This window comes from Aethalodelphis obliquidens, unplaced genomic scaffold (genome assembly GCF_003676395.1).
Source record: "Aethalodelphis obliquidens isolate GAN/ISIS:26980383/991018 unplaced genomic scaffold, ASM367639v1 scaffold31, whole genome shotgun sequence".
Classification (NCBI taxonomy): Eukaryota; Metazoa; Chordata; class Mammalia; order Artiodactyla; family Delphinidae; genus Aethalodelphis; species Aethalodelphis obliquidens.
In genome coordinates this window covers 6,831,066-6,853,933 of record NW_020837975.1, presented here as the reverse complement: position 1 = coordinate 6,853,933, position 22,868 = coordinate 6,831,066, and the positions used below count along the sequence as shown (strand labels likewise).

The 22,868-nt window shown below is 43.4% G+C and overlaps 1 protein-coding gene across 2 annotated transcripts in view; it reads left to right on the top strand.

The window, feature by feature from the left end:
- Positions 1 to 17,517: 17,517 nt before the first annotated feature.
- The window catches only part of NUDT3 (nudix hydrolase 3), a 109,438-nt gene continuing 104,087 nt past the window's right edge, over positions 17,518 to 22,868 (top strand). Inside the window, exon 1 of one of the 2 annotated variants that reach the window (XM_027127003.1) lies at positions 17,518 to 17,927. In XM_027127003.1, the coding sequence (XP_026982804.1) occupies positions 17,829 to 17,927 (99 nt within the window). In that variant the 5' untranslated portion in view covers positions 17,518 to 17,828. The remainder of the gene's footprint in view (positions 17,928 to 22,868) is intronic. The other variant, XM_027127002.1, reaches the window with a different exon arrangement.

The following is a 22,868-nucleotide window of genomic DNA, read 5'->3' as shown; positions in this document are numbered from 1 at the left end:
GCTCCTTGGGGATCAATGCTGATAAATGCTCTGGGAAACAGAAGGCTTGAAATTTGCCTTTAAGGACCTAACTGTCCAGTTAGGAAAGCAAAACCAAAGCTCTACAATTGGCAAATTCTTAGTCTAGAGTGAAAGGAAATGCAGGGCAGGGGCAGTGAATGAAGGCTGAAGTGACCCAGAGGTGGGGATGTAGAGCAGGGGAGGGGTGAGACCAGTCAGTGTCTTGAAGAGGTTTGATTGGAAAAATAAAACTGTCAGGTGGTGTCTGTGAGGTTATGAAGCAGATGTCAAAAATTAAGGCTTTTTTTTTTTTAATGAGTTTGGGAAAAACAAATGTTTGCTATTATGAATGCCTGAGAAAGTCACTTGGGGTGGGTGGAGTCCGAGGGGCAGAGAGAGGTCCCCCTGACCACCTGCATGGGCACATCCATCACCGGGTGAAAGCTTTGGAGAAGTTTCGGCCTCTTTTCCAGGGTTGGTTTCGAGGCCCATGAAAGCCTGGCATCTGCGCACCAGCCCCATATATGGCTCACCAGCTAATCCCCACCACCACTACCACCAAAAAACAGGCTCCAAAGGATTTTTAAGGGATTTTGGAAGCTGACAGCTGAAGGTACATTTTACTAATACAAACTTCCCTATATGGACGCAAATCCCCTTTCCCTGAAAAATACGGTCCCCTTACAGGGAGTGCCAGTAACAGCTTTAAGTCTCTTGGTGGGGCCAAGTGCCATCTCACAAGTGCCCTGGTTCTTTAGAAGTACAGATTTTGGTTTGATTAATTTAATAGACCTTTGAGAAGCAGCTACCATATGCCTACGTTAGGTGCTGGGAGACAAAGATGTTTTTGAGAAGGATACATCCTCTAGCCCTGAAGACGTGAGGGCCCACTTGGACCCTCCCTCCACGAGTGCCTGACCAGGCCTCCAGCAGCGCAGTGTGGGTCCTGGGAATTCCCCATCCCTACCCTTGTCTCCAGAAGCCAGGCCTGTTCAGTGAGAACTAAAAGACAAGAGGCATGCCTGTGCCCAGACTGTTCTCCAAGCTTTGGGAATGCAGCCTGTAGTAGCCGCACAGCAATGCAGGGTCATGGGCTCCCACCACATCTGCTTTGATGCTGAGCCTCAAAATGGATTTATCAGTTCTTAGACCTGGGAGAAATGAGATGGGAGAAAGGAATCTTGCTGATAGCGCTAACTAGGGCAATTGTTTCAAAGCCCACAGACGAAGCAGACCTGGTTTAACCTGTCCTGGGACCAGGTTTGCCCAAGTTTTCAATGAACGTAAAGCACTCTTGGCTCTCAGAGGATGGATCAGTGACTGAGGTGAGAGATGGCCTTTTGAAAGGTTGGGCTTTCAGGACAGAGTCTCAGCATGTTATGGAGGGAAGCGGGGGTCTGCTGGCGGGTAGGTGACTAGGCTGGGTGTCGGGGCAGGAGTGTAAGACATCCTCCTGACCTGGTCCTCTGTCCTCCACCTTGCCTCGTGCCACCATGAACTTCCCCATAGCCAGTCCAGTGCCCTCCTAAGAGGTCCCCTGCCTCTAGCTTTGCCTTGATTTCAACTACTGTCCCCACCTCAGCCACAGTTATTTTTCAGAAACAGATGTGAACAAGCTACTCCTCATCTTAAAATCCTTCCAAAGTTCCATGTTGCCTTCTAGAGTCTTCTAGAATCTAGACAAATGCCAGGCTCCATGCATGGCCTAACAGTTTCATCTGCCTACCAAAATAAGGCTCCAAGTTCCAGAATCCAGCTACACTGACGCCCTTTCTCAACTTCAGGTTTTTTTGCATGTGGTGTTACACATGTGGGGAAACTCTCCCACCCCCACCGACTCGGGGCTCTTGTTCATTCTTCAGATTAAATATCTCCTCTGAGAAGCCTTTCCTGACGGAACCCACCTGACTGCAAAGCCTGGCTAGGGGTTCCTCCCGTGCGTGCCCGTGGCGTCTCAGCTCTCGCAGGCTGGGTGGGAACTGTTTGGACACTGGTCCATTTTCTCTCTAACACTGAGCCTCGCTCCAGTGGCCTAGCTCAGAGTCTCATAGGTAGTAGCTCCTTTTTTTTTTTTTAATATTTACTTATTTATTTATTTTGGCTGTGCAGGTCTTAGTTGCGGCACAGGGGATCTTTAGTTGCGGCATGCGAACTCTTAGTTGCACCATGCATGTGGGATCTATTTCCCTGACCAGGGATTGAACCCAGGCCCCCTGCATTGGGAGCGTGGAGTCTTACCCACTGGACCACCAGGGAAGTCCCTAGTCTTTTTTTTAACTTTTTATTATTTTATATTGGAGTATAGTCGATTAACAATGTTGTGACAGTTTGAGGTGTACAACAAAGTGATCCAGTTATACAATTTCCCATTTAGGTTGTTACATAATATTGAGCAGAGTTCCCTGTGCTATACAGTAGGTCCTTGTTGGTTATCCAGTAGCTCCTTTGTAATTGTTCACTGCATGAATGATGTCCTGGAGGGAGTTATCTCTGAGAAGCCTCCCCCTTCTGTAGAAAGAACACTGGTGGGGAAAACAAAAATCTCTGCAGGAGCCTGAATTGGGAATGCAAAACTGACTGTGACACATCCTGACCGTGGAGGTTCTGCCAGAGTTGGGGAGACAGACCTAGAAACATACACCAAGTGGTAAGTGGTCCAGTGGCTATGGTTGGAATTTAACTGGTGACTTCTGGGGATGAGGGAAGCAAACATTATCAGGAGGAAGTCCTCCCATAGTGGCCACTATGACCTTCTGAGCTGAATCTTACAGTTTGAACTAAAGTAGCATGAGGCAGGCCCAGGTGATGTCTCACAGAGTAACTGGAGAAGCAACCTGGGGCTCCCTTCCCCAAGTCTAGGAGTTTGTATTATTTTTATTCTTTTACTTACTTTCTTTCAGCTCTGTTGAGGTATAATTGACATGTAATAAAATACATATACAGACATACTTCAGAGATATTGCAGGTTCAGTTCCAGACCACTGCAATAAAGTAAATATTGCAATAAAATGAGTCACACGAATTTTTTGGTTTTGCAGTGTATATGAAAGTTATGATATGCTATTAAGTGTGCAATAGCATTGTGTCTAAAAAACAATGTACATATCTTAATTTAAAAATGCTTGGGACTTCCCTCGTGGAGCAGTGTTTAAGAATCCTCCTGCCAATGCAGGGCACACAGGTTTGAGCCCTGGTCCGGGAAGATCCCACATGCCGCGGAGCAACTAAGCCCGTGCACCACAACTACTGAGCCTGTGCTCTAGAGCCCGCGAGCCACAACTACCGAGCCCGTGTGCCACAACTCCTGAAGCCCGCATGCCTACAGCCCGTGCTTCATGACAAGAGAAGCCACTGCAATGAGAAGCCCGTGCACCACAACGCAGAGTAGCCCCTGCTCGCTGCAACTAGAGAAAGCCCATGCGCAGCAACGAAGACCCAACGCAGCCAAAAAAAATTTTTTTTTAATTTACAAAATTTAAAAAAGCTTTATTGCTAAGAAATGCTAACCATCATCTGAGCCTTTAGTGAGTCATAGTAGTAATATCAAAGATCACTGATCACAGAGCACCATAATAAATAATAATAAGAAAGTTTGAAATGTTGCAAGAATTGACAAAATGTGACAAAGACATGAAGTGAGCAAATGCTGTTTGGAAAAATGGCGCTGATAGATTTGCTTGACGCAGGGTTGCCACAAACCTTCAATTTGTAAAAAACGCAGTATTTGTGAAGCGCTGTAAAACGAGATATGCCTGTATTTAGAGTGTACAGTCTGATAAATTTTGACATGTATAAGCCCATGAAATCAAGACAATGATTGGTAATCCCTCACCCCATCCCCAGGCTTTCTGCCTGATCTGCTTTCTGTCAGTATAGGTTAGTTTGCGTTTTCTAGAGTTTTATAAAAATGGAATTATACAGTATGCACCCTTTTATAGACTGGCTTCTTAGCAACATCGTTTTAAGATTCATCAGAGTCATTGCGTGTATCAAGTTCCTTTTTGTTGCTAAGTAGTATTCCATTGTATGGATATAGCACAATTTTCAATCCATTTACCTCTTAGTGAGCATTTGGGTTGCTTCCTGTTTTGGGCTATTGTGACTAATACTACTATGAACATTCACGTTCATTTGTGTGGACATGTATTTTCACTTCTCTTGGGTATATACTTAGGAATGGAGTTCCTAAGTATATATTACTATATGGGTCATATAGTAATTCTGTAACATTTTGAGGAATGGCCAAACTTTTCCAAAGTGGAAAGTTTTCTAAAGTGATCTTCCTTGCGGCATGCAGACGCTTAGTTGCGGCATGCAGACGTCTCAGTTGTGGCATGTGGACTTCTCAGTTACAGCACACATGTGAGATCTAGTTCCCTGACCAGGTATCGAACCTGGGCCTCCTGCATCGGGAGTACAGAGTCTTACATTTTACATTTTCTGCCAATAGCATGAGTTTCAATTGCTTTCATCTTCATGGGTACTTGGTCTGTTAAGTCTTATTATTTTAGCCAGTCTAATAGGTGTGAGAGTTGGGATTTTATCCTGTAGATTGATAGTAAGCCAATTAACAATATAAAGGTGAGGACTGATGTAGTCAGGAGTGCTGGATGCTTGGCAAACACTTGAATCCCCACTGCAGGAAATTGTAGACTGAATCTGGGTCTGTGCAGTGACCACACTGGGGCACTGAGTGGTCATGGGTAAACCACTCAGTCAATAGTGACCACAATACACATTCAGCCTGCTAACGGGAATAGGGAGGGGGGGAAGTCCATCATTTGATTGCTCAGTTTTAGAAAGGGAAACTAGGACAGAATGAGGGCATTAAGGGGAGAGAAATGAAAGGAATTGTTTAAAAAGTTACAGCCCATAGAAAGCCTGGAGCCCATTTCTATTAAAAGTGCTTTATTGGAAGCCCGTGATAAATGCATGGCACAAATCCAAAAGAACAGCCACTTGAAAAATAAGCCCTGCATGGTTTACTGACATATCAAAGAGGCCATTGTGAGGAGAAAGGCATCTTTAAAAATAAATATTAAATGGGAGAGGATACCCAAGCTGAGGGAATAAAGAGACCTCAAAATGGGGCAAAACTTGTAAAAGCCACAAATCAAATGACATTAAAAAATTCTGAAAAGTACCAGCAAGAAATGTCAAAGTAAATTGTTCTAGTTTATTTAAGTGCATGAGAAGCAGGAGGTCAGTTTGAGAATATAGGGTCATCAGTTCATTAATGTGCAAAGAGTGTACGAGGGAGGGGAGGGAGGGATGAACAGTCAAATGACTCTGACATCTTGGCCTCCATCGCAGAGATTTTCACTTCTGTTAAAAAAATATATATTATGGAAAATTTCAAGAATATATAAGGTAAACATAAGAGTGTAATAAACCACCATATATCCACCACCGGGCTTCAACAGTCATCAACATTCTGCCACTCTTGTTACATCAATCCCTATACCCACTGCCCTCTTACCCCTAACTTGATTGTTTTTTTGTTCTTTTTGTTTTTTGCGGTACGCGGGCCTGTCACTGTTGTGGCCTCTCCCGTTGTGGAGCACAGGCCCTGGACGCGCAGACTCAGCGGCCATGGCTCACGGGCCCAGCCGCTCCGCGGCATGTGGGATCTTCCCGGACTGGGACACGAACCCGTGTCCCCTGTATCAGCAGGCGGACTCTCAACCACTGTGCCACCAGCAAAGCCCAGTTCTCAGTTTTGATAAACATATAGGCGTGTAACCACTGCCACAGCAAAGCTATGGGACTTTTCCATCACCCTAAAAAAGGTCCCCTATGTTGCCCCTGTGTGGTCAGCACTCTGACAATCAGTGTTCTTAGTCTCCATAATTTTGCCTTTTCCAGAATATCAGAAAACTGGAACCATACAGTATGTCCTTTTTCCCCCCCTATTTCTTTACTTATTTATTTTGGCTGTGTCAGGTCTTAGTTGCGACAGGCAATATCTTCCTGCGGCATGCGGGCTCTTAGTTGTGGCATGCGAACTCTTAGTTGCAGCATGCATGCGGGATCTAGTTCCCTGACCAGGGATCGAACCCAGGCCTCCTGCACTGGAAGTGTGGAGTCTTACCCACTGGACCACCAGGGAAGTTCCAGTATGTCCGCTTTTGTGTCTGACTTCTTTCGCTCAGCATATGGTTTTTTGTTTTTAATTAATTAATTAATTAATTAATTATTATTGTTTAGCTGCGTTGGGTCTTCATTGCTGTGCGCAGACTTTCCCTAGTTGCAGCGAGTGGGGGCTCTTCGTTGTAGTGCATGCTTCTTACTGCAGAGGCTGCTCTTGTTGCGGAGCACGGGCTCTAGTTGTGCAGGCTTCAGTAGTTGTAGCTAGCGGGCTCTAAGCACAGGCTCAGTAGTTGTGGCTCACGGACTTAGTTGCTCCGTGGCATGTGGGATCTTCCTGGACCAGGGCTCGAACCCGTGTCCCCTGCATTGGCAGGTGGATTCTTAACCACTGCACCACCAGGGAAGTCCCAGCATATGGTTTTGAGATTGATCCATGATGCTACCTGACTAGTTTTTTCCTTTCTGTTGCTGAGTAGTATTCCACTATGTGGATGTACTACAGTTTGTCTACCCACCTCATTACGAATTACTCAATTTCATTTCTTTTTATGGCTGAGTAATATTCCACTGTATATATGTGGCACATCTTCTTTATCCATTCATCTGTCGATGGACACTTAGGTTGCTTCCATGTCCTGGCTATTGTAAATAGTGCTTCAGTGAACATTGTGGTACATGACTCTTTTTGAATTATGGTTTTCTCAGGGTATATGCCCAGTAGTGGGATTGCTGTGTTGTATGGTAGTTCTATTTTTAGTTTTTTAAGGAACCTCCATAGTGGCTGTATCAATTTACATTCCCACCAACAGTGCAAGAGGGTTCCCGTATCTCCACACCCTCTTCAGCATTTATTGTTTGTAGATTTTTTGATGATGGCCATTGTGACCGTTGTGAAATGATACTTCATTGTAGTTTTGATTTGCATTTCTCTAATGATTAGTGATGTTGAGCATCCCTTCATGTGTTTGTTCGCAATCTGTATATCTTCTTTGGAGAAATGTCTATTTAGGTCTTCTGCCCATTTTTGGATTGGGTTTTTTGTTCTTTTGATATTGAGCTGCATGAGCTGCTTGTATATTTTGGAGATTAACCCTTTGTCGGTTGCTTCATTTTCAAATATTTTCTTCCATTCTGAGGGTTGTCTTTTCACCTTGCTTATGGTTTCCTTTGCTGTGCAAAAGCTTTTAAGTTTCATTAGGTCCCATTTGTTTATTTTTGTTTTCATTTCCATTACTCTAGGAGGTGGATCAAAAAGGATCTTGCTGTCAAAGAGTGTTCTGCCTATGTTTTCCTCTAAGAGTTTTATAGTGTCTGGCCTTACATTTAGGTCTTTAATCCATTTTGAGTTTATTTTTGTGTATGGTGTTAGGGAGTGTTCTAATTTCATTCTTTTACATGTAGCTGTCCACTTATTGTAGCACCACTTATTGAAGAGGCTGTCTTTTCTCCATTGTATATCCTTGCCTCCTTTGTCATAGATTAGTTGACCATATGTGCGTGGGTTTATCTCTGGGCTTTCTATCCTGTTCCATTGATCTATATTTCTGTTTTTGTGCCAGTACCATACTGTCTTGATTACTGTAGCTTTGTAGTATAGTCTGAAGTCAGGGAGCCTGATTCCTCCAGCTGCATTTTTTTTTCTCAAGATTGCTTTGGCTATTCGGGGTCTTTTGCATTTCCTTACAAATTGTGAAATTTTTTGTTCTAGTTCTGTGAAAAATGCCATTAGTAGTTTGATAGGGATTGCATTGAATCTGTAGATTGTTTTGGGTAGTATAGTCATTTTCACAATGTTGGTTCTTCCAATCCAAGAACATGGTATATCTCTCCATCTGTTTGTATGGTCTTTCATTTCTTTTATCAGTGTCTTATAATTTTCTGCATACAGTTCTTTTGTCTCATTAGGTAGGTTTATTCCTAGGTATTTCATTCTTTTTGTTGCAGTGGTAAATGGGAGTGTTTTCTTAATTTCTCTTTCAGATTTTTCATCATTAGTGTATAGGAATGCAAGAGATTTCTGTGCGTTAATTTTGTATCCTGCTACTTTACCAAATTCATTGATTAGCTCTAGTAGTTTTCTGGTAGCATCTTTAGGTTTCTCTATGTATAGTATCATGTCATCTGCAAACAATGACAGTTTTACTTCTTTTCCGATTTGGATTCCTTTTATTTCTTTTTCTTCTCTGATTCCTGTGGCTAAAACTTCCAAAACTATGTTGAATAATAATGGTGAGAGTGGGCAACCTTGTCTTGTTCCTGATCTTAGTGGAAATGGTTTCAGTTTTTCACCATTGAGAACGATGTTGACTGTGGGTTTGTCATATATGGCCTTTATTATGTTGAGGTTAGTTCCCTCTCTGCCTACTTTCTGGAGGGTTTTTATCATAAATGGGTGTTGGAGTTTGTCAAAAGCTTTTTCTGCATCTATTGAGATTATCATATGGTTTTTATCCTTCAGTTTGTTAATATGGTGTATCACATTGATTGATTTGCGTATATTGAAGAGTCTGATTTTCTTTATACAGGCATTCGGGGTTCAACTCACCTTGTAATATACAAATCCTAACTCCACCCTTTTGACAAATGGATACAACCATGTAACTCACTTTTCTGAGAAGGAGAAAAGCAGTCCCTGACATCCAGGAACTGGCCTGACCCTTGCAGCTAGGCCTTGGCATATTAGAAGTTGGCCTGGCACTCACAGTTGAGGCCATGTCACTCTCCTGTTGGATATAAACAATGTCATCAAACATCAGCATCAGACAAGGTGACTTTGTGACTCAGAGTTAAAAAACTTTATAATCCTGTCTAAGCACAGACCAAAACAAGTTAACTGTACAAAGCACTAAAATATAAAGCATGCCCCTGTCTCAGATGATATGAGGGACTGCTTCTCTACCAGTTATGTCTTTAGTCATGTTCTCCCTTCTTCTAGGAAAGATTCTTTAAGATACCCAATCATAGAGTTACTCTGCTTCCTAACAGCATCCAATCCAGAACAAAGCCCTGTTTCCTTAAAACCTCCCCCAAATCACCTCAGGCATTTTAAAAATCACCTTTCTGAGATGCTCTATGCTTCTCCATGGTATGTGTTTTCCATCATTGTAAGGAGCAAAAATCCCAACTTGTTCAACTACAGGTATATGCTTGGTTTTGACCTGGAGGGCACTGACACCCTTATCCGGATGCAGAATATTTCACTTTCCCATAAAATTCTCTTCCGTCTCTTCCCAGTTAATGCACCCCCTATCACAGATGGACTTCTATGTTGTTTGGCTGTTACGAATAAAGCAGCTGTGTACATTTTGTACAGGTCCTTTTGTGGACATGTTTTCATTTTTGCTACGTGTGTTAGTTTCCTATTGCTGCTGTAATAAATTCACACACATTTAGTGGTCTAAAACAACACAAATTTATTATCTTACTGTTCTAGGGGTCAGAAGTCCCAAATGGGTCCACAGGGCTGTGTTCCTCTTGCTGCTTTGGGGAGAATCTGTTTTCTTGCCTTCTCCAGCTTCTGGAACCTAGCAGCATTCCATGACCCCTTCCAACATCTTTTTTTCTTTTTTAATTTATTTTTGGCTGTGTTGGGTCTTCATTGCTGCACGCAGGCTTTCTCTAGTTGTGGTAAGCAGGGCCTACTCTTCGTTGTGGTGCACAGCCTTCTTATTGCGGTGGCTTCTCTTGTTGCAGAGCATGGGCTCTAGGCACACGGGCTTCAGTAGTTGCAGCACATGGGCTCAGTAGTTGTGGCACGCAGGCCCTAGAGTGCTCGGGCTTCAGTAGTTGTGGTGCGCAAGCTCAGTAGCTCCACGGCGTTTGGGATCTTCCCTGACCAGGGATCGAACCCGTGTCCCCTGCATTGGCAGGCAGATTGTTAACCACTGTGCCACCAGAGAAGTCCCCTTCCAACATCTTAAAGCCAGCATCTTTAAATCTCTCTCCCTCTGACCTCTACTTCTGTCATCACATCTTTTTGTCTGTCTCTGACTCTCCTGTCTCCCTCTTTCCCTTATAAGGACCCGTATGATTACATTGGGCCCACCCAGGTAATGCAGATTAATATCCCCATCTCAAGATCCTTAACTTAATCACATCTGCAAAGTCCCCTTTTCTGTGAAAGGTGATGTATTCATAGATTCTAAGGATTACAACGTGGGCATGACTTTGATTGGGATTGCTTTGAATATACAGATCAATTTGGGGAGAATTAACTTCTTAACGTGCTCAAGTCTTTCAATCCATTAACATGGTATATCTCTCCATTCATTTAGATTTTCTTCAATCTGTCTCAACAGTGTTTTGTAATTTTTAGTGCAAAATCTTTTGTTAAATTTATTCCGGAGTATTCTAATGGTATTTTAAATGGAATTGTTTTTTTTTTAAATTTTATTTTCTAATTGTTTTCTTCTAGGATATTAAAAATCACTGATTTTTAGCCCTTTAAATTAAAATGTAATGAATATACAATAAAAATGCACTGATTTTAGATATTCAGTTCATTGAGTTTTGACAGTTGCATACTCCTATATAATCACTGCCTAAAACAGGAGATAAAACATTTTTATCCCCCTGGGATGTTTTTTCCTGCCCTTTTCCAGCCAATTCCTTCCCCAGCATTCCTACAACCACTGTCAGATTACTATCACCACAGATTTGTTTGGTCTGTATTTAGATTTTATAGAACTGGATTTCTATAGTATACACTTTTCAAAATGACTAGCTTCTTTCACTTATAATGTTTTTGGAATTTATCCATATTGTTGCACATATCAGTAATTTATTTTTTTGTTGAGTAGTATTCCATTGCACAAATATACCATTATTTATCTATTTTCCTTTTGACATTTGGGCAACTTCCAGCTTGGGGTTATTATGAATAAGGCTGTCATAAACATTCTTTTGTTAAGTTTTTGTGAACATTTGTCTTAACTTCTGTTGTGTAAATGCCTAGGAGTGGAATTGCTGGGTCATAGGCTAGATCTGCCTAACTTAATAAGAATTTTCCAAAAGGTTCTTTGGAGTGGTGTTTCATTGTACAACCAGCACACAACCATTGTATCAGAGTTTCATTTGCTCCACAGCATAGTCAACATTTGCTGTTGTAAGTCTTTTTCATTTTATTCATTCTAATGAGTATCTCATTGTAGTTTTAATTTATAGTTACCTAATAATGATCTTAAACATTTTTCTATGTGCTTGTTGGGCATTTTTGTCTTATTTTGTGAAGCATCTGTTCAATTATATTTTCCGTTTTTTAAAATTGGGGTGTTTTTTGTTTTATTGTTGATTTCTGTAAATATAAAAATGCATCTTGGATAACAGTCATTTGTTTTTTATATATGATGTCTTGTTTATTATTTTCTTAATGATGTCCTTTGACAAGCAGAAGTTTTAAATTTTGATGATGTCTATTTTTGGGGGGTTTTTTTGATGCTAATTTTTTAAAAATATTTATTTATTTATTTACTTTTGGCTGCATCGGGTCTTAGTTGCGGCATGCAGGATCTTCTGTTGCAGCATGTGGGCTCCTCTCCAGTTGTGGTGCAAGGGCTCTGTAGTTGTGGTGTGCAGGCTTAGTTGCCCTGCGGCATGAGGGATCTTACTTCCCTGACCAGGGATTGAACCCTTGCCCCCTGCAGTGGAAGGGCAGAGTCTTAACCACTGGACCACCAGGAAAGTCCCAATTGTTAGGTTTTCTTGAAATGTCTCTACCTCTGATGTTATTGCATTTCTGAAGCAGACAGGAAAAAAATCCTCGTCAGGTGAGAAGGGCTAGAACCACATAGAGGTAAATGTAGTGATGTCAAAGTAGGTGGAGGCATGGGCCAGAACTTGTGACTAGCCCCATGGAAGGGATGAGTAAGCATGTTTGATTCCCTAGCTCTATTAAAAAATTTACCCTCAGGCCTAATGTGGAGCTTGAAATATATTTATTAGAGCTTTACCCTACAGGACTTTTAGAAAATTGAACATTTTTAGTAGAATGACATATTTGTTAGGATTAATTTATTTGATTTAAATCTATTAGCACCCATCATCACCTAAGGAAGGGTAGCCACTTCTCAAGAATTATCTCCTTTCCCGCTGTTAAGTATACTGTCTGGGACATATGGGCAATGAATGAATGAATTACAGGTCAGACAACTTTTTTTGTTGTTGTTGCGGTACTTGAGCCTCTCACTGTTGTGGCCTCTCCCGTTGTGCAGCACAGGCTCCGGACGCGCAGGCTCAGTGGCCATGGCTCATGGGCCCAGCCACTCCGTGGCATGTGGGATCTTCCCAGACTGGGGCACGAACCCATGTCCCCTGCATCGGCAGGCGGACTCTCAACCACTGCACCACCAGGGAAGCCCAGGCAACTTTTATTAAAGTTGTGGTAGGTAGCTTCTCATATGGCCCCCAACGATCCTTGTATCCTGCTATTCGTGTCTTTGTGTAACCCCCTCCCACATTGAGTCAGGCTGACTTAACGTGATCAGTAGAAAACTATGGAACCGATAAAGTGTGACTTTCAAGGCTAGGTCATAGAAGGCATTGCAGTTCAGTCTTGGGATATTGTACTGTTCTTTTTGGGAGGAATCCAGCCACCATGGCATGAGGATGCTCAAGCAGCCCGATGGAGAAGTCCACATAGAAAGGTGGACTTCCAACCAGAAGTGGATCCTCCTACTCCAGTCACGCCTTCAGATGACTGCAGCCCCAGCCAACATCTGACTGCAACCTTATGAGAGACACCACACCAGAACCACTCAGCCAAGCCACTCCAGAATTCTTACCCCATAGAAACCATGAGAAATTAGAAATGATTCATGTTTTAAGCTACTACGTTTTGGGGAGCAAAAGGTAACAAATACAAAAGCAAAGATCAGAAACAGAAGGTGCTCCTGGGGGACTTAATGGGATGGACAAGGTAGTCCTGGGAGGCGGGAGGAGTGAGAGGCATGTTAAGGGAGCAGGGTGGAGTAAGGAATCTGTGAAAACCAGTTTTCTGTTTTATTTGCCATTTCATCCAGGATTGGCTCTAAAAAGTTGCTACAGATGATCTCCAAAATGTGTAATCAGGAGAATGCTGTGTGATCTTCATTCAGAAGACTGATTTTAGGTGTGTCATAGGGGATATTCCTATAGACAGGTGAGTGTCATTCCATACTGGGCAAGTGACTGAGCTCTCTACTAAAGGTCAGGTTCTAGAAGGGCAACAGCTGTTCTTCCATTAACAATTTTGTTTTTTTTTTGAGATGTGTCTGTGTCAGGTCCTGGGATAACTGCTGAGCAAGATAAGCAATGATAGGTGAGACACAGACCCTGCCTTCAAGAAATCTGAAATATGAGATTGGCAAGAAAACAATGACAACAGTATGTGACAAATAATGTAACAAAGCAGGACAAACCTAGACCAGTAGGAAGCATAAAGGCAGTTAGGAGGGCTTTTAACCTGCGTTCTGAAGAATATAAATAAATATAATTTGGTCTCTGGGTGGGAGTAGAGGGACAATGGAATGTGTGAGGGTTTTGGAAGACGAGTCCTCCAGACAGCAAGGAAGCATGTTCAAAAACTTGCAAGGCTGTCTGGAGGTTCAAGAAACCATAGTTAGTTCAAAAAAAAAAAAAAAAAAAGAAACCACAGGTAGTTCAGAATGACTGTAGAGTAAGGTTGGCAGGGGCCAGCTCTTGCAGGGTCTTGTATTTCCTGGTAGAGTTTGGATTTTATCTTCTTCAGATCACTGAGGAGCAACTGTAGGTGTTTCTTTTTTTGTTTGGTTGGTTTTTTTTGGCCTTGCCACATGGCTTGAGGGATCTTATTTCCCTGAACAGGGATAGAACCCATGTCCCCTGCAGTGGAAGCATGGAATCCAAACCACTGGACCACCAAGGAATTCCCCAAAATAGACTTTTTTTTCCTTATTTTATTTGTTTATTTTTTGGCCGCACTGCGCGGCTTGCAAATGTAGGTGTTTAATCAAGGCCATGACTTACTCAGATCTTCATTTGGGAAGGATTCCTCTTGCTGCAGTGGGTGAATGGGGCTGAACAGGGCTGGATGGGAGCCAAGAAGAACACTGTTTAAGCAAGAGGGAGAGTCCTAATGAAGTAACGGCAGAGGGCAAAGAGGGAAGGGGTTGAGGATGTCCAGAAGGCAGAAGCATTGGAGTTTATTATCAATGGGATGGAAGGTAGGAGTTATATTGACTCCCAGCTTTCTGGCTTAGGCACCTGAAGAGTTACCTTACTCTTTACTATGGTCATAGTGAAACAAGCAACATTTTACATATTAATTTTTTCTTATAGGACTTTCAGAGAAGAATTTAACTGGAATAATGTTAATAAGTACAATTATTTTATGAATTTAAATCTAGTATTTACCCATTATCTTCCAGGAAAGGGTGCAATTCTTTGGTTAATGTTTCCTTTTTTTTTTAAAATTAATTAATTTTATTTTTGGCTGCACTGGGTCTTCGTTGCGGTGCGCGAGCTTCTCATTGCAATGGCTTCTCTTGTTGCAGAGGACGGACTCTAGGTGCACAGGCTTCAGTAGTTGTGGCGTGAGGGCTCAGTAGTTGTGGCACACAGGCTTAGTTGCTCCACGGCATGTGGAACCTTCCTGGACCAGGGCTCGAACCTGTGTCCCCTGCATTGGCAGGAGGATTCTTAACCACTGTGCCACCAGGGAAGTCCTGGTTAATGTTTCCTGAATGAAGAAAAATTAATCATTACTATTAAGGATCTGGGAGCAATCTAGTGAGTTCTTGCAACTAAAGAGGCCCACAAAAGGTGGAGAAGGAATTAGAAACCAACAGAAAACCTCCATCCATCTAGTCAATCAACATTTACTGAGCTCTTATTGTGGACAAAGCCCTGTGCTAGGAGGTGGAGATATCCAGGTAAATGAGACACAGTGCCTGCCTTCAAAGATGTGACAATTTAACTTGCTTATTATCTTTACTCTGGTGTGCTGAAACCTGGAATGCCATTTGCAATTCTGCTCTCTACCTTATGAAAGTGGCAGACGGTATGGTGTAGCTCTCTAGCCACTGGTGTAATTGTACTCATACAACTTTTCTGGGAAGCCTTTGACGAAAAGCAGCAAGAGCCATAAGTGTGTTCCTACCCCCTTATCCGCCTCTGGGAAATTATCTTGAGGAACTATCTGAGTCAGAGACAAGAATTTATGTGCAGGGATGTTTGTTGCTGTTCTAATGAAACAGAGGATACAACCTAAGCTTCTAACAGGAGGGAAATGGTAAAATTGATGGTTCATCCCTATGATGGACTATTGGATAGTAATTAGAAATGGTATTTAAAAAAAACCCCTTAATGACATGGAAAAGACCAGAAAAAAAGCAGGATACAAATCTCTACAGAATGTGCTCAAAGATGTCCATAATTTAGGTTTTTTTTTAAGTCAAGTGTCATTCCCCTCACATCCCCCCCCATAAGTTAGTTTTTTTTAATTAAAAAAATACTATGGGGACTTCCCTGGTGGTGCAGTGATTAAGAATCTGCCTGCCAATTCAGGGGACATGGGTTTGATCCCTGATCTGGGAAGATCCCACATGCCACGGAGCAACTAAGCCTGTGCGCCACAACTGCTGAGCCTGCGCTCTAGATCCCGTGAGCCACAACTACTGAAGCCTGCCCGCCTAGACCCCGTGCTCTGCAACAAGAGAAGCCACCGCAATGAGAAGCCTGCACACTGCAACGAAGAGTAGCTCCTGCTTGCCTCAACGAGAGAAAGCCCACGCGCAGTAACAGAAACCCAGTGCAGCCAAAAATAAATAAAATAAAATAAAAATACTATGTTTTTTTCAAATTTTTGACAGTGGGCATGTTACAGTATTTCTACAATCAGAACTTTGGGCTTTATCTTTCTTTTTTTTAAATTAGAGACATATGGCAGAGAAGGCTAGAAAGACAAGCAAAATGACCAAGATTTTTGGAATTCTGTCGCATGAAGATTGACTAAAACTAACTGAAATTACATATCTTATGTGTCAAGGGCTTAGTGAAATGTCAATAACATTACAGGCATACCTTGAAGATATTGCTGGTTCAGTTCCAGACCATGCAATAAAGCAAATATTGCAATAAAGCAGGTCACAGGAATTTTTGGTTTCCTATGGCATGTGTTTATACTATACTGTAATCTATTAAGTGTGCGATAGCATTATGTCTAAAAAAAATGTATATATCAATTTTAAAATACTTCATTACTAAAAAATGCTAACCATCTTCTGAGCCTTCAGCAAGTTGTGGTAGTAACTTCAAAGATCACTGCTCATAGGATAATGAAAAAGTTTGAAATATTTCAAGAATTACCAAAATGTGACACAGAGACAAGAAGTGAGCAAATACTGTTGGAAAAATTGCAATTGGATAAAAGTTGCTCAGTGCAGGGTTGCCACAGACCTTCAATTTGTAAAAAACAAAGCAAAGCACAATAAATTGAGGTATGCCTTTAGTTACAATGTATCGAGTGAGTACTATGTGCCAGGTGCAAAGTGAGTTTATTATCTCTATTTTACAGGGGTAAATAAATTATGTAAATGAGATTCCAACCTAGGTTTGTTTGGTTTCAAATCCTGATCTTTTCTGACTATGCTAAATATAAGCAAATTCAAAAAAGGATAATAAGCAATTCACAGACAAATCCTGCACATGATTTTCAGCATGTCCGGGACATCGGCATGGTACTAGGTTTGGTCTGGCTGCTGAGAACTTTCACAAGTCATACTCCCTTTTCCTTGCTGGAGGGCATCTGGCTGTATATCCTTCCCTGGAGAATCTGTTTGACACCACAATATATCCTCCTCCTTTACTGCCCAAAATGATGATGCCTTATGATTTGCATTGTGTGTACACACACATACTCTCTCACTCTTTTCTGGCCCTCCTGTATACCTAAAGAGGAAGCATTTGCTTTTTTGCACCAATAAAGGAATGCAGGATAAACATCTGTTCTTTCAATGTACTACATGCCCCAGCCCATAAGACGTCCAGAGCTTCTGGATGTCAATGCACACACACACACACACCCCCGCCCCGTTTCCCTGCAGTGCTTAATCCAGGCATCTCAGGTTGCGCTCTCCGTTGCGTTTAACTGCATCCCACCTTTACCTCTAGACCTTCCCCCTCACCCGCTCCCAAATGGATGGGCAAAGCCAAGGCCCGGGCGCCGTGACCCTGGGCAAATCCTCGCTTCCCCCTCCTCAGCGGAGCTGGGCGGCCCTGTACCCGCATCCCTTTTCCCCCGGCTGTCTTCAAGCGCGCCTCACCGTCCCCACCTCTACGCTATTGGCGTAAAAGCCACCTCCAATCGCGCGGCCCCCTCATTCCATACGCTCGTTTACGCTGCGCGGAATGGGAGGGCGCGATTCCCGAACGCGGCCTGCGCTGCGAGCGCGCGGCCGTCCGGCAGGCCGGCGCGGCTTTACGCCCCTGACGTAGCGCGCCCAAGATGGCGACGCAGTCGTCGTCCGGGGTGGCGGCGGCAGAGGGGGCGGCGGCCGTGGCGGCAACGGCGACGGCAGCCGTGACAGCGGCGACGGCGCGGGGCCTGAGCTGGGGGAAATGAGGCGGCCGCGGCGGGCCAGCGGCGGAGCCGTGTAGCTGAGAAGCGGCACCCCTTCCCTGCTTCCCTTGGCCGAGCCGGGGGCGCGCGCGCGCGCGGCCGTCTGGAGCGGACTCCCCACCCTCGACTCCAGCGACCCGCACCTCACCCCCACCGAGCCCGGAGGATGATGAAGCTCAAGTCGAACCAGACCCGCACCTATGACGGCGACGGCTACAAGAAGCGGGCCGCGTGCCTATGTTTCCGTAGCGAGAGTGAGGAGGAGGTGAGGCGCCGGGCCGGGCGGGCCTGGGGTCCCCGGGGTCGGTGGCCGCCCCGGGCCGAGGCGCGGGGGGCGCGGCCGCTGGAGAGGGTTTGCCCGGGCCCCGGGTTGGGCCGCTCCTCTCGGCCCCAATGAAGTTCCGACGGAATTTCCTGAGGCGAGGAAGAAGAAGAAGGAAAGAGGACGGTGGGCGGAGGGGAAGTGTGTCTGATCGTGGCCATGCGGCACGGGCCGGGCGGGCGGGCGGCTGGGGCACTTCGGAGCGGGCCGCCTGTCACTGGGGAGAGTGGCGGCGGGTAGAAGGCAGTGGGTGGGAAGAGCGTGTGGCTTTCGGTCCAGGCCTGCAGCTTTGGATCCAGAAAGGGCAGCTCCGCACTTGTCAGACCAGCACATGTGTGTAGAGGCCTCCGTGCACGAGGCGCGGGCCGGCCCTTTGTGACAGAGAAAGAGTCCACTTCATTGGCAGGTTGGGGGTTTGCCGAGGGATTATGTGCGTCTGTGAGCCGGAGTGGGGGTGTCTTAGGATTTAGGGCGTTGTGCAAAAGCCAAAGCCAGTTGTTTATTTTACACTGCTCTGGGTAGCCCTTAGGGTGTAGCCTGAGAAGAAAGGACATTTGATTAGATAATCTTTGTGTGTTGAAAATTTTTCATTTTAATTGGGAAGGCCAAAAGCGGTATTTAAGATCTTTGCCCTGACATTCCTCCACTGCCCTATAGGAAGGCCTTTAGGATTAAATTTGCTTGCAGAAGAGAAATGCTTAAAATCAGTTTCTTTTTGCATAGGGTACTTAAAAAAATCTCAGCTCCTCACAGCCGTTTCTGTGGTGATAAAGGGAATTCAGAGAAGGCAAATGTTTTGTAAATCCTCACAGAATAGCTGCTTCGGAAATTCATAAGATGCCTGTGGGAACGCGTTTCTCTCGTGTGTATGGTGGTAAAATGGCAGTTAAACTGGAAACAATAAAGGACAGTGAAATTCAATATGCTGTATTCCGGCATTCAGCAGTGGGCTATCGTGGCAGGGCTGCAAGTACAGTACATCGTGTTGAAATGGGGAGAAAAGAACTTGACCCGTTAGTTATGAAAAGAAGTTGTGATGAAAGACACAGATGGGTTGCCAGAAGTTGCTGTCCAAAGATATTTAGGAGGAAGTGGGAATTTATTGCCTGAAAAAAAAAAACTTAAAAGCACTGTAATTGTGCTGTTGAGAGATTTTGTGTGTTCCCTTTCAGCAAAACAGTAGGAAACTGCATTTGGAAATGTATACTTGTGTCCTAGAATATATTGTAAAAGTCCTCAAAACAGATGCATTGTAATAGCCTGTTAAGCAGGGCCTTGCTGTAAATTATGTACTTGTTTTGGAATATATGCTTGAGTTAAGTAGAATTATTGGCGATGTTTACTGCTCCAGAGGCTTTGTTCTCTTCATTGTCATATCATATTATGGGAAATCAGATGAGATGACAGGCTGTTAACTAGAGGGAAAACTAATTAGCATAATAGCATGTCTTACTATAACACTATGGTTCAATCTGTGAGCACCCCAATTATAAGTAGAAGGGTGTATAATTTACTTGTATGAATGATGCAAGACTTTGTTAAAAAATCATACTAGAAATTGAGAACACATGAGTATTTTGGGTAAGTTGGAAACCCTTTATAGATCATAAGCAAAGTAATGAAGACTTGATTTTCCATTTTCTGTTAAAGTTTTATGTACTGGTACAAGCAGCATCATTGTTAAAACACTTGACTGATCATGGAGTTTGCTGAATTTCTTTTTGAACATTGGTTAATGAGCAGAAGATTGATGCAGATCTTTCATTCAAATTCAGTAGATGTTACAGCTAAAGCCTAGGAAGAATAAGAAAATAATGAAATGGAACCTATTTTAGATTTGTTCAGTTAAGCAAATATGTATTAAGAGCCTACTGTATAGGCTCTTTTGTGTGTTCCTATACAGAATGCTGTATAGGTGCAGCATTCTGTAATGTGGGATTTAAAGATTTACATCCCTCCCTGCCCCCAAAAGTTGAGTAGTTATCGATTGGAACCCTTAATTGGGAGGGATTTTGGACCACAAAATAATCTCTAGGGTGCCATTCAACTCTCAGATTATATAATTGTGTTGGAAGGGAAGTAATTTGTTAGTTCCCGGAGAACTTTTATGTTCTCAATAGTAGTGCTAGAAACTGGAAGTATTAGCTGCCACACATTGTGGGAATGTGAAATTCAAACTCAATAGGACATTCAACCCAATTTTATTTTTTAATGAGCACTAATGGCTTTAATCAAGATAGAATAGGTTACAGAATACTATTAGCATTAATACAACAATAATGTAAGTATGAATAGGACCCTGATTTATAAATTTAGTTAACCAATGTCAGGAAACGTACTTACAATGTAAAGAAAAAGAGATGGAAAGTATTAGCAGATAACAGACCATGAGTCAAACCTTCTAACATTCCATTTTTCCAGCCCCAGAAAATTTTATTTATAGGCCAGCAGTGATAGCAGCTATAATACTGATCCAGGTTAGGGTGTGTGAACATATCCAGCAAGTTTACTGAGCAAGTTTATTGAGCACTCACCAAGTGTCAGGTTCTGTGATACAGTTAAAAGGAGACAGACAGTGAGGGAGCTTAGAGGCTAGTGGGACGGACTAAACAACATGATGAAAATGAGTTCCCTTTCCTTCAAACCTCTGGCTGCTTTTCCTGTTGATAAGCAAGCATCAACTGCAGGAAAATCCCCCTCCTTAGACGTTTTACTAATTATGGTGACACATTTTGATAAATTAATATCTTTAGGTTGGGACAATCCTGATAACATTTCTTTTTTTTGTTGTTAAATAAGTTTATTTATTTATTTATGGCTGTGTTGGGTCTTTGTTGCACGGGCTTTCTCTAGTTGTGGCGAGTGGGGGCTACTCTTCGTTGTGGTACATGGGCTTCTCATTGCGGTGGCTTCTCTTGTTGCGGAGCACGGGCTCTAGGCGCGCACGCTTCAGTAGTTGTGGCTCGCGGGCTCTAGAGCGCAGGCTCAGTAGTTGTGGTGCACGGGCTTAGTTGCCCCGCAGCATGTGGGATCTTCCCGGGCCAGGGCTCGAACCCGTGTCCCCTGCATTGGCAGGTGGGTTCTTAACCACTACGCCACCAGGGAAGTCCAACTAACATTTCTTACAGTGCTTTGAACCTGATGTACTGTGGACAGTCTCTTGCCCAGCCTCTGTTTTAACCACTTGGTGCCCTGAACACTTGCTTTTACTCTGTAAGCTGCTGGGCCTGACAGGCCCCGGAGCATGTGGCCTGCCAGCCAATCATGTGCTTACAAAGACTCAGTTATATTTATCCCTATATCTGTTTATGTTCGTTGTACTTGTTATTGTAGTTATGCAGTGTAATTAAATATGACGTCAGCTGGTGAAATTTGAGTTCAAAAAGAATGGTTTTGTGAGAAGTGTTTCAAATGCTTTGGAATGGTTTTGTGAAAAGTATTTCAAATGTTTTGGAATAATTTCAAGTCACTAAAAAAATTGCTGCTCAATTAATATGGATTAGTATACTGAAAAAGATGGAGAGGGAAGGAGTCTTAAAAGTCTAGAAGGACTCTGCACATAGATAACTTCATGAATGTTTTCAGGTTTTTCTTTTTTAAAAAATATTTATTTATTTATTTGGTTGCGTTGGGTCTTAGTTGCGGCACGTGGGCTCCTTAGTTGTGGCATGTGAATTCTTAGTCGTGGCATGCATGTGGGATGCAGTTCCTGGACCAGGGATTGAACCTGGGTCCCCTGCATTGGGAGCGCGGAGTCTTAACCAGTGTACCACGAGGGAAGTCCCAGGTTTTTTTTTTCTTCATAGAAACTAAGTTGGGTGATACGACATTCATCCTTGTCATGTTATTCACCTTGGGCCTTCCTAAAGCACTTCCAGTGAAATTTTCCCTCTTCCTCCATTCCTTTCCTTTGGAGTCTCCGTGCTTACAGAAAGTGAGAGATACTAGGGGTGGGATTGCTTGTACTCTGTGTGCCCTCCCTGGACTGGGGGTAGGGGAGGTAACACAGGCATTTTTGACAGTTGGAGTATCTAGCAATGAGCAGTACTCTTAGAAAGTCTGGTGGTACTGACTGTACATTGGACGGCATCACAGTGCCTGGGAAAGTTGAAGTTGCTCCTAAGGGGTCTGTGTTTACTGAGGGAGAAAAGTGAGTACTGATAGGATCATCTCAGTTAGATTTCCCTGTGCATTACAACTGTTTCTAAAAGGAGAGGACAAGTGTCCTTAAAGGTCTTAGTTTTGCTTGTTGAGCTTTTCCATCAGGAGCCCTGCATCTCTTGGCATGGGGCTCCTGGTTCTCATTTTCTCAGATCCTTGAGCTCACTAGGTTAGATGAGAAGATGATTGACATCGAAGATCCTCAGTGAGTGGAGTCTCTGGTGGCCTGAGTGTCAGTAAAAATGCCCAGAGGAGCAGGTGGAAGGACGTCTCTGCTGAGTATACCTTCCCCCGGGCTCTAGAGTGGGGAGTAAGGCTCAGGTGGCAATCCCAGGGGCGAAAACCATGACGAAGGGCTTCTAGTGGATCCCAGGCTGGTTGGGGAGTCATTTTTCAGCATATCTTGGTCGTGTACAGTATTACATTGTTCTAGGATCACCATGTGTGCATGGATCCAGTCATCTGACTGGACACTTCTGATCCTCATTTCTTTAAATCTTTTCTGAGGCTTTATGTGCGTGCGTGCACACGCGTGGACACACACACACGCCCTTTCCCTTGTGTCTGCCTAATAAATATGGGTTAGTCAGATGTTTTTCCCCTTACCTCCTTTTCTACCTACTTCCCAAGATGTGAATTCTGGTCTGAAATTGTACTGCAGTCTTCATTCTTCTTTTCCACTCCTTGCCCCAATCTTTTGCTTTTGGGTGATTCTCATTTCTC